Source organism: Zootoca vivipara, chromosome 5 (genome assembly GCF_963506605.1).
Source record: "Zootoca vivipara chromosome 5, rZooViv1.1, whole genome shotgun sequence".
Classification (NCBI taxonomy): Eukaryota; Metazoa; Chordata; class Lepidosauria; order Squamata; family Lacertidae; genus Zootoca; species Zootoca vivipara.
In genome coordinates this window covers 9,168,920-9,182,488 of record NC_083280.1, presented here as the reverse complement: position 1 = coordinate 9,182,488, position 13,569 = coordinate 9,168,920, and the positions used below count along the sequence as shown (strand labels likewise).

Sequence of the window (13,569 nt, the reverse complement as noted above, 5' to 3'; positions counted from 1 at the left end):
TAATAATAATAATAAATTCCTGAGTAGACTGAAGGCAGCATCCATGGCTGACTGGCCTACCCTTCACTAGCATAGTGCAACAGCATGTTAAGTCACTTAAGACTCTAATAATATCCAGATAATAATAATAATAATACAAGTAATTATTAGCATGTGCTTGTTGTTGTTTAGTCGTTTAGTCGTGTCCGACTCTTCGTGACCCCATGGACCATAGCACGCCAGGCACTCCTGTCTTGCACTGCCTCCCGTAGTTTGGTCAAACTCATGTTCGTAGCTTCGAGAACACTGTCCAACCATCTTGTCCTCTGTCGTCCCCTTCTCCTAGTGCATTAGCATGTGCAGTTGCCCGTTAATCCAGTTCTCCAGGCGACGCGGAGCAATCTAATTAACAAAAAGTTTAAACACAAATTAGGTGGCAAAATATCGTCAGATTAAATGCACACCATCAGCACGAAAGTAATGACTAATTAGTCGAGATTAATTTAATGATTATTATCTTTAAATGACTAGAGATAAAGGGCTTATCTCTAAATGGTTATTTTGCTTTGTTTTTTCTTTTAAGAAGTTATACTTTACTGATCTTTAAATCCATCATCGTCCCTCCGCCCCCAGCAATTAATATGCAAATATGGGGGTGGGGTGGAAACTCACCCATCTCCTAGCAACGAGAAACCAACCGCGCACGCGCAATGAGAACGGCCGAACCTTCCTCCCCGCTTGCTTTCCCCCAAACGCATGCGCACTCCTCCTCCCTTTCCCGAACTAAAAGATGGTGGGAGCCCTTACCGCCCTACCCTTCTGTCACTTTCCCGGGACGCATGCGCAAACAGGACCGGCAAGAAGGCGCTCCTCCTCCCCTCCCTCTCACTTCCTCCACCTCCGCCCCTCAATCCGGAAGCTCTCGTCGCGGGAGAGTGACGTATAGAGGCGCTGGGCCGGCCGCTGCCGTGTAGGTTGTGGGAACCGGACCCACGTGAGGTGTCGCCGAGCGGCTGCCGTCGCCGTCGCGCTCGTGGAGTTGGGAGGAGGGGGGGGCGGAAAGAGAGAGGGAGGCGGGTGTTTGGCGGGGGCGGGGAGAGGCCCCTTTTCGCGGCCGGGATGCGCCAAGCGACAAAGGTACGGGCGGCTCAAGGGGCGGGTGGGGGGCGGGGTCCGTGTGTTTTGTTTCCCCTTCTCTTCACGCCCCCCTCCCCATATTCTCAGAGGTGGGGTGGCCGAGGAGGTTCGCAGGGGGCCGTGCTAAGGGTAGTGCCTGAGGGTGGAGAGAGGCTATCTGGCCTAGTCAGCCCCCCTGACCTGAGGTACGGGGGGGGGGCGGCGGCCTCCTGTTGGAAACCTTTCGATTCCTTGCTCATAATAACGGTGGGTTTTTTTTGCGGGCGGGGGGCTTCCCCCCTTTTTAGTTCGGAAAGAAGGTGGGCCAGGGAAGGGATGACGACGTGATAAGTTTTTATGCATGGCCGGAGAAGCTTTCCTTTCTCCCTCCGTCACCGTGCCCCCCCCCCCGTGTGGAAGGGCTTTCTTTTGTCTTTTGACCGCATGCCCTTGGGTCATTACGTTTGTCGTTGGAAGGGACCACGAGGGCCATCCAGCCCAACCCGCTGCAATGCCAGGAGTCTTATCTTTTTGCCCAACGTGGGCCTGGATAAGCTCAATCAGTAGAGCATGAGGCTTTGGGTCGTCGGTTCGAGCCCCATGTTGGGTAAAAGATTCCTGCGTGGCAAGGGGTTGGACTTGATGACCCTCGGGGTCACGTCCAACTCTTACTATTTTATGATTCTCTGATTCCAAGTGTCTCATGCTCTACCAATTGAGATTGCTACTACTACTACTACTACTAATAATAATAATAGAACCTGAGGTTATCCAGTCTGAAGATAAAAGAAAGCTCTTCTGCACACACGGGGGCATAGTTAACCCTGGGATTCACTTCCATGGGAGGTAGTGGTGACCCCAACATGGCTTTAAAAGACGATGAGGCAGAGTCATGATGGGGTTGGATAAGCCTACTAGCCAACCATGGCTGTGTTCTACTTCCCCTTTCAGAGGCAGCATGTCCCTGAATGACATTTGCTGGGAGTCGCAAATGGGGAGAGTTGCTGCTGCAGCTGTGTGATGTCTTCTGGCTTCCCCATAGGTTGGCTGCTGGGAGACCAGGATGCTGGGCTAGATGGACCATTAGCCTGATCCAGAAGGGCTCTTATGTGGGAATTGGCCTTCTTGGGGAGGGGTCAGGCTAGAGTAGAGAGGGTGGGTGCCTTGCTTCAAGGTCATCCTTCAAGAGCAGCCTTTCTCAAATTCGGGCCCCCAGATGTTGAACTACAACTCCCATCATCCCTGAATACTGGTCTTGGTTGCTAGCACTTCTCTTCTTGCAAAGCAGTTGAGGTTTTCCCATGGGAAAGGGGGCTGTTGAGATGTGTCTGGGAATTTGTTGTTGCTAAGCAAGTGGGGTGTATTTCTTTAGTGCTACTCCGGGGACAAAAATGTTTTGTGATTTTGCTGGCTCTTCATTAGAGAGAATGGGAACAGTTAATGCGGAGCGGCAGCAGGAACTAATTCATATGGTGAGAGGGAAAGATGTGGAAATAATGTTTACTGTATATACTACCCATCAAAACATATGACATTCAAGAGACTATAATAATATAGATAATAAAAAAAAGATAACTACCCCCAAGTGTTGACAACCTACTTATTTATGTTTGAGATGAGGGAAGATGGAAAGATGAATATGAAACGAGGGGTGACTATGAGGCAATATGCTTACGTGTGCCCAGACATGCTTATAGATGAGAATGTGGCTTAAGATGCTAAGTCAAAGGATTCGCAAGGGAAGGAGAGCGAGTACTATGAGCATGCAGGGAGATTCATGGTATGAAGTATTGTATAGTGCACAGCAAAGACTATAGGGTTCATAGTTTTATAGGGTAAAGGTGTGTATGAAGGGATGAGGGACCGAATTCCTGTACTGTAGTCTGGTTTTCTTTTTTTATGCATGAGATATGCGAAAAAGCTTTCCTGCATCGTTTCACCAAAGGCAGAGATGTTTTGCTCATGCACACTGTAAGGGAAAGAGCTGAGTATTTCCTCAGATACTTGCAAACATTTATGTCTTCTTGTGTGCTTTCATTCAAAGAAATGCTAGAAACCATACCTTTATCCCTAGCTCATAATACTAGTACTTGAGGTTATCAGTAGGATGTTCAGGACAGACAATGAATTTTTTTACACATAATTTTATGAAATTGGGCTGTTAAGAGCTACTGTGGTGATTGCTAGTTTAGATTATTTTAAAGGGGATTGGAGAGCCTTACTTTCCATAAATTGTATTGTTACTGGTTATGATGGCTGTATGAAGTCACCAGATTCAGAGACACCCTGCCATTGAATACCACCTGTTGCGGAGTGGCAGTGTGAGAGGACTCTTGCCTCCATGCCCTATTTGTGGACTTAGAGGCATCTAGGTGGCTCCCTGGGGAATGGAATACTAGAACAGTGTTAGAAGCAGAGATATGAAAGCTAGGAGCTAAACGGCACCTTAAACCTGGATTAAGGGTGCAACAATAGAATGTCTAGGTGTGCTTTTTTGTAACAAGAATACAAAGCTGAAAACGAACTGCTACTCAAATATTATGTTCATTTTCCACATGGTCTAGTCCTTCCCCTGCTCACCCCCTTGATATTCTTAAGCACCCCCTTGATATTCTTAAGAGGGTCTCTTCTTCAGAGAGTAGCTGGAAGTGAGGAGGCAGAAAAAGGTCCTCCTCTCTTTCCACTGCAGTTTTAATCTGAAATTTTAGGCACAGTACTGCGCCCAAAAGCAATGACAAACCTAGACAGCATCTTAAAAAGCAGGGACATCACCTTGCCGACAAAGGTCCGTATAGTTAAAGCTATGGTTTTCCAAGTAGTGATGTATGGAAGTGAGAGCTGGACCATAAAGAAGGCTGATCGCCGAAGAATTGATGCTTTTGAATTATGGTGCTGGAGGAGACTCTTGAGAGTCCCATGGACTGCAAGAAGATCAAACCTATCCATTCTGAAGGAAATCAGCCCTAAGTGCTCCCTGGAAGGACAGATCGTGAAGCTGAGGCTCCAATACTTTGGCCACCTCATGAGAAGAGAAGAATCCTTGGAAAAGACCCTGATGTTGGGAAAGATTGAGGGCACTAGGAGAAGGGGACAACAGAGGACAAGATGGTTGGACAGTGTTCTCGAAGCTACGAACATGAGTTTGACCAAACTGCGGGAGGCAGTGCAAGACAGGAGTGCCTGGCGTGCTCTGGTCCATGGGGTCACGAAGAGTCGGACACGACTAAACGACTAAACAACAACTGCGCCCAAAGCTCAGAAACTGCTCACACTAATGAAATTCCCTGTTGTAAAATGTGCCTAGAACAATGGGAGTTTCGAACACTCTGCTGGAATACATGGACCTTTGATCTAATCCAGCACAGCTTTTCTTATGTCCAAACTCATTTATCTGGACTTTGCATCAACGGAAGTTTACTCTGTGTAGAGTTGGAAAGGACCCCAAGGGTCATCTAGTTCAGCCCCCTGCAATGTAGGAACCCTGCCTGCAGCTATCCGTGCATGGGCTCAAACCACCAACCTTCTGGTTAACAGCCAGATGCAGTGCCCCATTGTGCCACAAGTGACTTGGTAATGTCTCTTTGACCATTCCCAGGGTAAAGAGCCTGGTCATGGGTGGAGCTGGGTTCTTATAAATATGCATGCTGTTTGTATTGAATATACACTAATACCTTCAAGAAGTATTTAGACATGAGCAGAGCAGGGAGCAATTATCTGTTGGCATTATATGCAATATAAAAACAACAGTCATAATCTCAGTGACCCCTTTGTTCCTTAGTTTTGGTGGAATTCTAGAAAGTGTAGTGAATTCAGTAGTTATAACCTAATTCATACTGAAGCAAAATGCAAATTCTACATAATATCTGTCACAGTTTCTTCAGAATTGGAGAGAAACACTTGCTACATTTGGCTAAAGTAGCTTATATTCAACTCTTGTTTGTGTCATAATACATAATTCCAAAAAGGCCCTATTTTTGTAGCTTCTATTGAGGAATTCTAACTTGGCTTAGAACACCTCTAAATCCTTGTTGATTCATTAAAAGCTTTTGTTGCTCAATGCAAGGTGTTTAATTGGCTTCATAATCTTTGCTTGTGCAAGCTGTTCTATGCCTGGCCAGACTACTTGTCCGTGTTGCCCAATATTGTCTACTCTTGACTGGCAGTGGCTCTCCTTGGCATCCAGCAGAGGTCTTTCCATAATATCACATCTATATCTCTCTCTCTCTCTCTCTCTCTCTCACACACACACACACACATACATATATATATATATATATATTCTGTACAGTATTTTAACCTCTTTATGGGTTACCATTGAGGTCTATGCAGATCAGAGATCTTTTAAAACAATAACAAAAATAACAAATATTATGAAGAAGTAACTTCAGTTACTGTTTCTGCAGGTTGGACCTTGAAGTACTTATAAGCATTCTTAAATTTGTGAAGCATGTATTATAATTCATATGTGCTTTGATATGTCACAGAAAGCCTGTGAGTTTTAAACAATTCTTGATTAAACTAGTGAGAACAGGGAGTTTTAAAGCAACGTTTGCAAGATATGCAGAAATAATAATGGCATCAGTAATGGAGTGCTACTTCTTTTCAAGTGACCTGAAGTTCTGTGCATTCTTGGAAATAAATTTTTCTGAAATGGAGGAGTGGGTTCTTCTGAGTAAATTTGTATAGGATTGGGATGTATGGGAAGTACAGAAAATCAATTGAGTGACTTGGGCTGGAAAGGAATGAGACATATAGAGACCCTGCATTCCAGGATGCCCTAGGCCAATTTATACAGTTTATTGGAGGAGGGAAGAACAAGATTTAGGATCTTGCTAGTTTTAAGGTGTTTGGACAGTCTTGGCTCTGCTTTTCTGTATTTCCCTCCTTTTACAGGCCTCATAGTTTCTTATTTGAAAAATCTAAAGGACGAGAGTTATAAAGTTGTTTTGCAGACCATTATCGGTGTTGATATGAGAACTTAACGCCTTTCAAGTTCATGTGCAGAGATGAACTACATGACAGTGCATCTGTGGTGGAGGTGATGCAGGTGGGAAGGAGACGAAGCTGATGCAAGTTGTTCTTCCTGACCCCATAATCTTAGGCCTAACATGTAATTTACAAGTCATATTCACCTGACTTCAGGGATGTGCCTAGTTTACACCATAAAGGCTGCTGAAAGGGCCTGGCAAAATGAAACTATTTACGTGTGAGTAACTAGATCTTCAGCAGTTTAGAACTTTGATGATCATACTGTTCAAGGTACAGGAGAAAGGTGTGTGAAACTGAGGAGGAGAAGGAACAGATTGGGAGAATGGAGATAGTGGCTTCTATTGAGCATCCTTGAATGCAGCACCCAAGCATATTGTATATTTGAGTAAACAAATCTTTTTTCGAATTTTTTTAAATATAAAGTATAAAATAACTTTTAGTGTTGAGAGCTTGGTGCAGAATGACAAGAGTGCATAGTGCTTCACCAGCAGAGATTGATTCAGCAAGAAGTGCACTACCAGTTTTGCAAAGTAAGTTCACTGCAAATACCATGAGGATCTGCAGAAATTCTCTTGCTGATGTAGTTAAGGCAGTGAACAAAATAACAAAATAGTATGAGGAGTCTTCAGTTATTTAGGGTGGGATAATATCATGCAGCGCCCCTCCTCGGTGTGCAGTGTTACATACTTGAATATGTTTTAGTATTTAAATCCATTTTAATTGTTTTTGGATTGAATTGGGATTTCCCCATGGCAATGGTTAAGGAAGGATGAAAAAAATGCCCACCTGCTGTGCCGGTCAGAAATAATATTTTTTCAGTCAGTTTTGTACTAGCGGTCTTATTTGTGCCAAGCGTTGCATGGGAATTATAATACACACACACACACCCCAAAAATCAGTGCAGTTTTGAAAGGTTTAGTTTACATTAACCATCATTATTCAAAATGGTGTCCAAATATATCAGAGCATGGATGAAAACCTACCCATTGATCTTGGGAAGAATCATGCAAAGTTTGGTTAAAAGAGGTCCAAATAAGTTCTGCTGCACATATACTTGTTTCAATCCTTTCTCATTTTCATGCTGATTAAACTACTTAAAGTAGCAAAAACCGCTCATTAGCAACTGTTTTCTACCGTAGTCACATCTTTCCAGTTTGCCCCCTGGCACTGAGTAAGTTGTCCACTTCTGCTTTTGGAGTTTGCCTTTGTTACTTCTTGTCAATGATGCGGTCAGCCCTTAAATGTTGGTACTAGAATAAAATGTCTCGTTTGCAAAAATGTCCTGTGCAGCACATACAAAAGTCTCCTAAAAACAATCACTGGTGTGATATAGTTTTAACTTTTAAATGTGTAAAATGAATTGATTTTGTGCAGTTCATGGTGTGTCAGCTAGAACTCCTGATGCTTTGCCCTTCTGTGGAAAGTATATTGAAGCTTTTATTGTCTAGAAAGCTTCAAAAAAAAGTGTGGGCAAAACTCTATCTAGGAAGGCTTCAACAGCCTCTTTGAATGTGCAGAACTTTCCATGCATAAGAATTTCTGCTGCTCACTGTTGTCTGAGCAGTGAAAACAGAGGCTAATGAGTTGAACTTTCTGTTCTGTTTGTGCTGCTATCTTCATGCTTTGTTGTGGTTTTTGATACTGGCATGGGAATGGGGGAAAAAGAGCAGCAGCAAGCCATTTTAATGTTAATAGTATGCGCATACTCAGAACTTTTCTCCCACCCCCTAAGCAGAGTTAGACAAACCAATGTCGTTTTCCAGATATTGTTCGACCCCCAATGCCTATTGTTCATGGCCATTGGCTATACTGGCTGGACCTGATGGAAGTTGAGAATCTAAAAGCAACCAGACAGGCAGTTAGAAACTGGGGTGGAAAAGCTGTTCACCACATGGCTCCTGGAACCTGGGTTATGGGTGCAAAAACAGAATGGCTAGTTGGTTTCCCCCCCCCCCCCCCGCCACAAATGTGGCAGTACTCTCTATTTATTTTTTGTAAAGAATTTACTGGTAATTGGCTCCTTTTGCAATTAGTGGTATTTGGAGGGTTGTAACCAGCCATAGCAAAACAGGTTATGCAGAGAGCAAAGTGGGACTTAAGTTTAGGCATATATAGGATAGTAACACTCAGTGAACTTCATGACTTGAGTGGGGATTTGAACTCAGGTCTTCCAGAGAACTTAAAGAAGAAAAGTCACTTAATCCAGGGACAGTCCACATATATATACTGGCCTATTCCTACCTCTTTTTCTTAATGGTGGCACGGACCATTCATAACGTAATAATATTCTTCACAACTGTGAGCAGGGCGGTGGGGTAATTGAAGAAGGCAGTTTTATCAATGTTCTACTTTTGGTCTTACCATATGCTTCCCATATGCTTTTGGTTTCTCACTGTGGGAAGTGGGATGCTGAACTAGGCAGGTGTCTGGTCTGATCCAGCATGGCTCTTATATTCTGACATCTAACGCTCCTACTTTTGCCACACTGACTCCTGAAGAGAAGCCCTAGCTGCACTGATTTTTAAGAGCACATGGCAAGTGATGGATCACATTAAGTTTCATAGCATGGCAACCTTGAAAGGTAGCTTATTTGAGCCTGGGAAAATATATCTAGCTGAGAGGCAATAAGTTGCTTCTTGTGTATTGAGAAGGTTATGTGGGCTGCTGAGCACCACTGCCTTTGCCCTTGGCTTCCTTCCTTCCTTCCTTCCTTCCTTCCTTCCTTCCTTCCTTCCTTCCTTCCTTCCTTCCTTCCTTCCTTCCTTCCTTCCTTCCTTCCTCTTGCTCTCAAGTGTGCAACAGAAGCTATTTTTGATCCTCTCTTGCACTTTCATCAGCAGCTGCACATTTTGGAAAGCACTGGGTACCCTCCAAATGTACTTTTCATCTCACTTCAGAGATGCTTAAAGGATTACTTTTTCGCCATTTCAATTGAGCGAGCCACCTGCCTTCCTTCCAATCAAACCTCTTCAGCAAGCAGGCATTGACAGTTCCTGAAAGTATGACTCTCATGCTTCCTGTAGGCTGTTAAGCTTCCCTCCCTTGCTTTTCCCTTATCTCCCCCTTATTTCCTTCCTTCGCCTTTGTTCTGACTTTTGTTGTATTGAGTTATGCACCAATCAACATACACTTCTTCTCAAGAAGTGTACTGGTTGCCGATTGCTCCTGTGTCTAACTGTAACAGAAGAAGCTTTCATTGTTCATGCTCTTGCATTACACATCACCATGGCAGGGGGGTTGTACTGATGGAGACTTGAAGGAAATGTCTGTAAAAGACGCTGGCAGTATAAAGCCAAGGTAAAATAAAGAGGCCAAGAATGAACAATTTGGGTCACAGTGAAGGGCTTAAGTTTCCACTGTCACATCAAACTACTATCTACTTCCTGGCAGAACGTCTAGTTCTGCTTTTGTCTCCCTTATGGTGGACATAGTTCATAGTTCTCGGAAGCACAGTACTTGTCCAGGTGTTTGCATGTTTGGGGGGGGGGTCTTTTCCAGGATGTTATAGAGCCCTTTATGCATCCTGATTCCTCATGTGATGAAGGGGAATTGGAGTGAGTGTTCTAACTGCACCCTGTCACTTTGCCCTGAAGTGAAGAGTCATTTCTCCTTGCCCAGGCTCCCTGTGCAACTTGGAAGCCTGATCTTTCAGGAGTTCCAAATTTCACAGGTGACCCTACCTGTTTGCTCCCTTTTGCAGACGTTTGCCTCCAATATATGAAGGGAGACAAGGACTGCAAGGTGAGGCAGAGCTGCTTGTTGGTCCGCACTCTCCCTTGCACAGATCTAATGTTGCGGGGGTATCAGAACACACAAATAAGGCTCAAATTAAGGAGCAAAGTAAACTGAAGTCACTAAATGGGATTTTCCCAGCCTTGCTTGTTTTTGCAGTTTTATGGTGACTTTTCCACTATAAAACTGCAAATATAGTGAAAAAAAAACACTATAAAACTGCAAATACACATTGTTAGCAAGGCTGGAAAAATCCTATTCAGCGCCGGTTGGACAGTGTTCTCGAAGCTATGAACATGGGTTTGACCAAGCTGCGGGAGGCAGTGGAAGACAGGAGTGCCTGGCGTGCTATGGTCCATGGGGTCATGAAGAGTTGGACACGACTAAACAAGTAGTGATTTTTTTTAAAAAAAGATTGCGTAAAGTTTATATCTGCAAATTCTAAATACAGTTCTTCAATAAATCAACTCAGTAGCTAAACCTATGCACTAATAACTAATCTAAATACAATAATTCTTATAAATCTTCTTTAAATATACAAATTAATTACCTGAAAAGAATAACAGAAATCCAATTCTTTTCAAGAGCACATTTTAATTTTAATTGGGCTATTTAGGCAGAATGTAACTTTCAATCTAGCCCCTTTGCTCTGTAGTTAATGCTTCCTAATTTTGTTTATTTGTTAGCTCTTTTCCGAACCACCTGCATAGTTTAATTAAAAAAACAAAAATGGGATCCAACACAATCCCATGTCCTGTCATTAAGGTCTCTCTCCCCCCTTTTTCTTTGAAAATTGCCATGTCCAACACACATGACAATTTCTGTTCTTTTTTCTGACTGCTTTCTAATTATGATTAGCATACATGGGTTGTCTTCTCTTTTTAAAAATAATAATAATAAAACCAGTTACAAATAGCCTGCAACACTGTGTAATTTTTCACTGCTGAAAAAATAAGACTGTTCAAACTGGCTATGGGTGAGGTTATACACTACATAATAATTATTTGTATGGTGTTGCCTTTCACAACCTGGTACTCTCTAGAAGGTTTGGATCACAGCTCCCAGTTGTGCTGGCTCAGTCTGATGGAAGTTGTTCCCTCCAGATGGGGAAGGCTGGAATAATGCCTCAAGTGTTAGAAACACTTCACAAACAATTTCTCAGTAACCCTGCAAGGTAGGCTAGCATTGCTGCCATATTGCAGATAGGGCCATGACCCTGAGCTTAGTGGTATTTTGAGGACATCTGCGCCTGGGATAAGAAACTGTCTTGTATTGCTAGCCACTGCTCTCCCACCAGATTTTAAAGGAAAAGTAGCTTATTTCCCAACATGCCTTTCTCAAATATTCCCATAACCTCTTTCCTTCCTGGCAGCACAATAAACATCTGGTTTGCAAAGGGATGCAAATGTTGTTGTCGTTTAGTCGTGTCCGACTCTTCGTGACCCCATGGACCAGAGCACGCCAGGCACTCCTGTCTTCCACTGCCTCCCGCAGTTTGGTCAGACTCATGTTCGTAGCTTCGAGAACACTGTCCAACCATCTCGTCCTCTGTCGTCCCCTTCTCCTAGTGCCCTCAATCTTTCCCAACATCAGGGTCTTTTCCAGGGAGTCTTCTCTTCTCATGAGGTGGCCAAAGTATTGGAGCCTCAGGTTCAGGATCTGTCCTTCCAGTGAGCAAGGGATGCAAATACACATGCAGAATTTGGGGCACATCAGGGACTGAAAGAATAAGGAGTGGCTCAACAAATTGGGGCGGAAGTCAAAATTTGAACCATGTCAAGTGTAGCTAGGGCGAAATGGACATCTTTAACACAGATCAGTAAGCAGGAGAGATCTTGAGTTCTTCTGCATTGCACCAATGGGCAAGGGTGTGGTTGCCTCTGGTCCAATCAGACAGCAAGTTTTTAACGATCAGGAAAGAAGCCATAGTCCCTGGTATGTCTCTGCAGTCTCTTAGGAAACTTACCTTGCTGCATGCAAAAAACGGGTTCTGAACAGTTGTGTTGCTGGAGGGCTTTGAATGATGGAACTTTTTAAGTTTTATGTGGTGTAACTTGTTTCTTTCTTGTGTTTCCTTTGCTGTTGCAGCTGCACTTCGAGATCATAATGCAGCAGAAAAATGAAAGAGCATAGGAGAAAAATACAGCGGAGAAGTCGGTTGCTGGCTGGTTATCGAAAATGGACAGTGGGATTTTGGGGGCTGAAGCAATACTGCTTCCAAAGGAACCGTCTTTCTCTACTTAAAGGAGGGAGGCGAGGCACTTGGACATCTGTGAGCCTGAAACAAACTAAGCCCTACAGAAGCAAGGTTCTTTGGCTCCAGAGGAAGTGGGCTCCCAAAGTGTTCCTAAATGCAAACCCCCAGCAAGTTGTACCCTTTGAAAACTGCACCTCCCCACAAAACATACACAGAAGTCTTTTTCCTTGGTGCAAAAGTGGAGGACCTGTTACAGTGGCAGAGGAGCTGGGTGGCACATCCTTTCAGAGCGAAGAACTTCTGAATGAATTTTGCAGTTTAACAGCTGACTCAAAGCCTTCTCAGAGCAAGCAGTACAGCACCGAGACCAGCAATACTACCTTCCTGGTAAAAGAGGATGGTCTTGCTCGGAAGGTGGGCGAGAGCAATAACAGTGGAAACAGTGGCGTTGAGGTTCTGAACAACTCCAGAAGGAAGCGCTGCTGCCAAGGCCTAGAGCAAAATGGAACTTGTGACCTCCTGACTATTAGGAGGAGGCATAGATTTAAAAGGTGTACTTTAAAAAACAGATCTCTATTTATGATGTATAAGAAACCTTCTGTGGTCAAGTTTCGGATTAGAATCGCAAAATCTCGTCCCAGGTTTTGGAGAGGCAAGACGTGCAAGTTGAGCATAAGGAGGCCGAGCTGGGTGGAGAAAGTAAGCAGAGATTGGCAAGAGGACCTCCGCCGAGGAGTCTCTGCGGGTGGTTCTGGGGCCTCGCTTCCCTCTTGGAAACTGAAAAGTAAATCTCCCTGGAACCTGCTCAGCTTGTCAGATATGAACAGTCATATGCCAGGACCATTGATTGAGGAGAGTCGAACACACCTGCCCGACGCCTGCCTCACCCAGGGCGCATGCTTGCCGTGCAGGGAGCTCCATTACAAGGAACTTGCGCCCAGAGACCAAAATGGCATCGCTGAGCCCTGCATGCCGGAGTTGCATGGAGCAGCAGCGGCATGTGGAGCACAGCCTGCGCACAAGGAGGAAACGCAGAAGGCACCCGCACTGGACAGCTGCCCTGATAGTTTCGTCTCTGTGACGGAGAAAGAAATCTCGGTTTTAGGTCCAGGAGATGGAGGAACGAATCAGTTTACGGGTGCCGGCGAGACAGTGCTGGGGCCCTCCAGGGCGGATTTGGGCACAAACGACGGTTTTGCTAATGGGCTTGTTTCCGTGGAGCTGCCGCAAAATGAGGACAGTGGTCAGATGGAGGTGGAAGGGCCCATAAGCATGGACGTATTTGGCGCAGAGCTCTTAGATCACCCGTACTGTAAAAGCCCTCATGATGAGCCTCTGAGAGGAAGCACAGGACAGAAATCAGGGACCCAAAAGAGTGGGAAAAGAAGCAGCCAGAGAGCTTCTTGCGTCAGTGACGAGCAGTTGGCTGTGTGGCTTTGTGGTATATACCAACACTCTCTTAATGTTTATTGCTGGTTTTGTTTATTTATGCTATGAATCTGGGTGCTGTCCCTGCAGATTATTCTGTAATGACATTTTATGCACTGTTGTACTTC

General features: G+C 44.4%; 1 protein-coding gene across 3 annotated transcripts in view; it reads left to right on the top strand.

The window, feature by feature from the left end:
• Nucleotides 1-902: 902 nt before the first annotated feature.
• SENP5 (SUMO specific peptidase 5) overlaps nucleotides 903-13,569 on the top strand; it is a 32,235-nt gene continuing 19,568 nt past the window's right edge. The window contains exons 1-2 of one of the 3 annotated variants that reach the window (XM_035133434.2): nucleotides 903-949; nucleotides 11,905-13,454. In XM_035133434.2, the coding sequence (XP_034989325.2) occupies nucleotides 11,936-13,454 (1,519 nt within the window). In that variant the 5' untranslated portion in view covers nucleotides 903-949; nucleotides 11,905-11,935. Of the gene's footprint in view, nucleotides 950-1,047; nucleotides 1,117-8,818; nucleotides 13,455-13,569 lie in introns of those variants that run through there. The other 2 variants (XM_035133431.2, XM_035133430.2) reach the window with 2 other exon arrangements.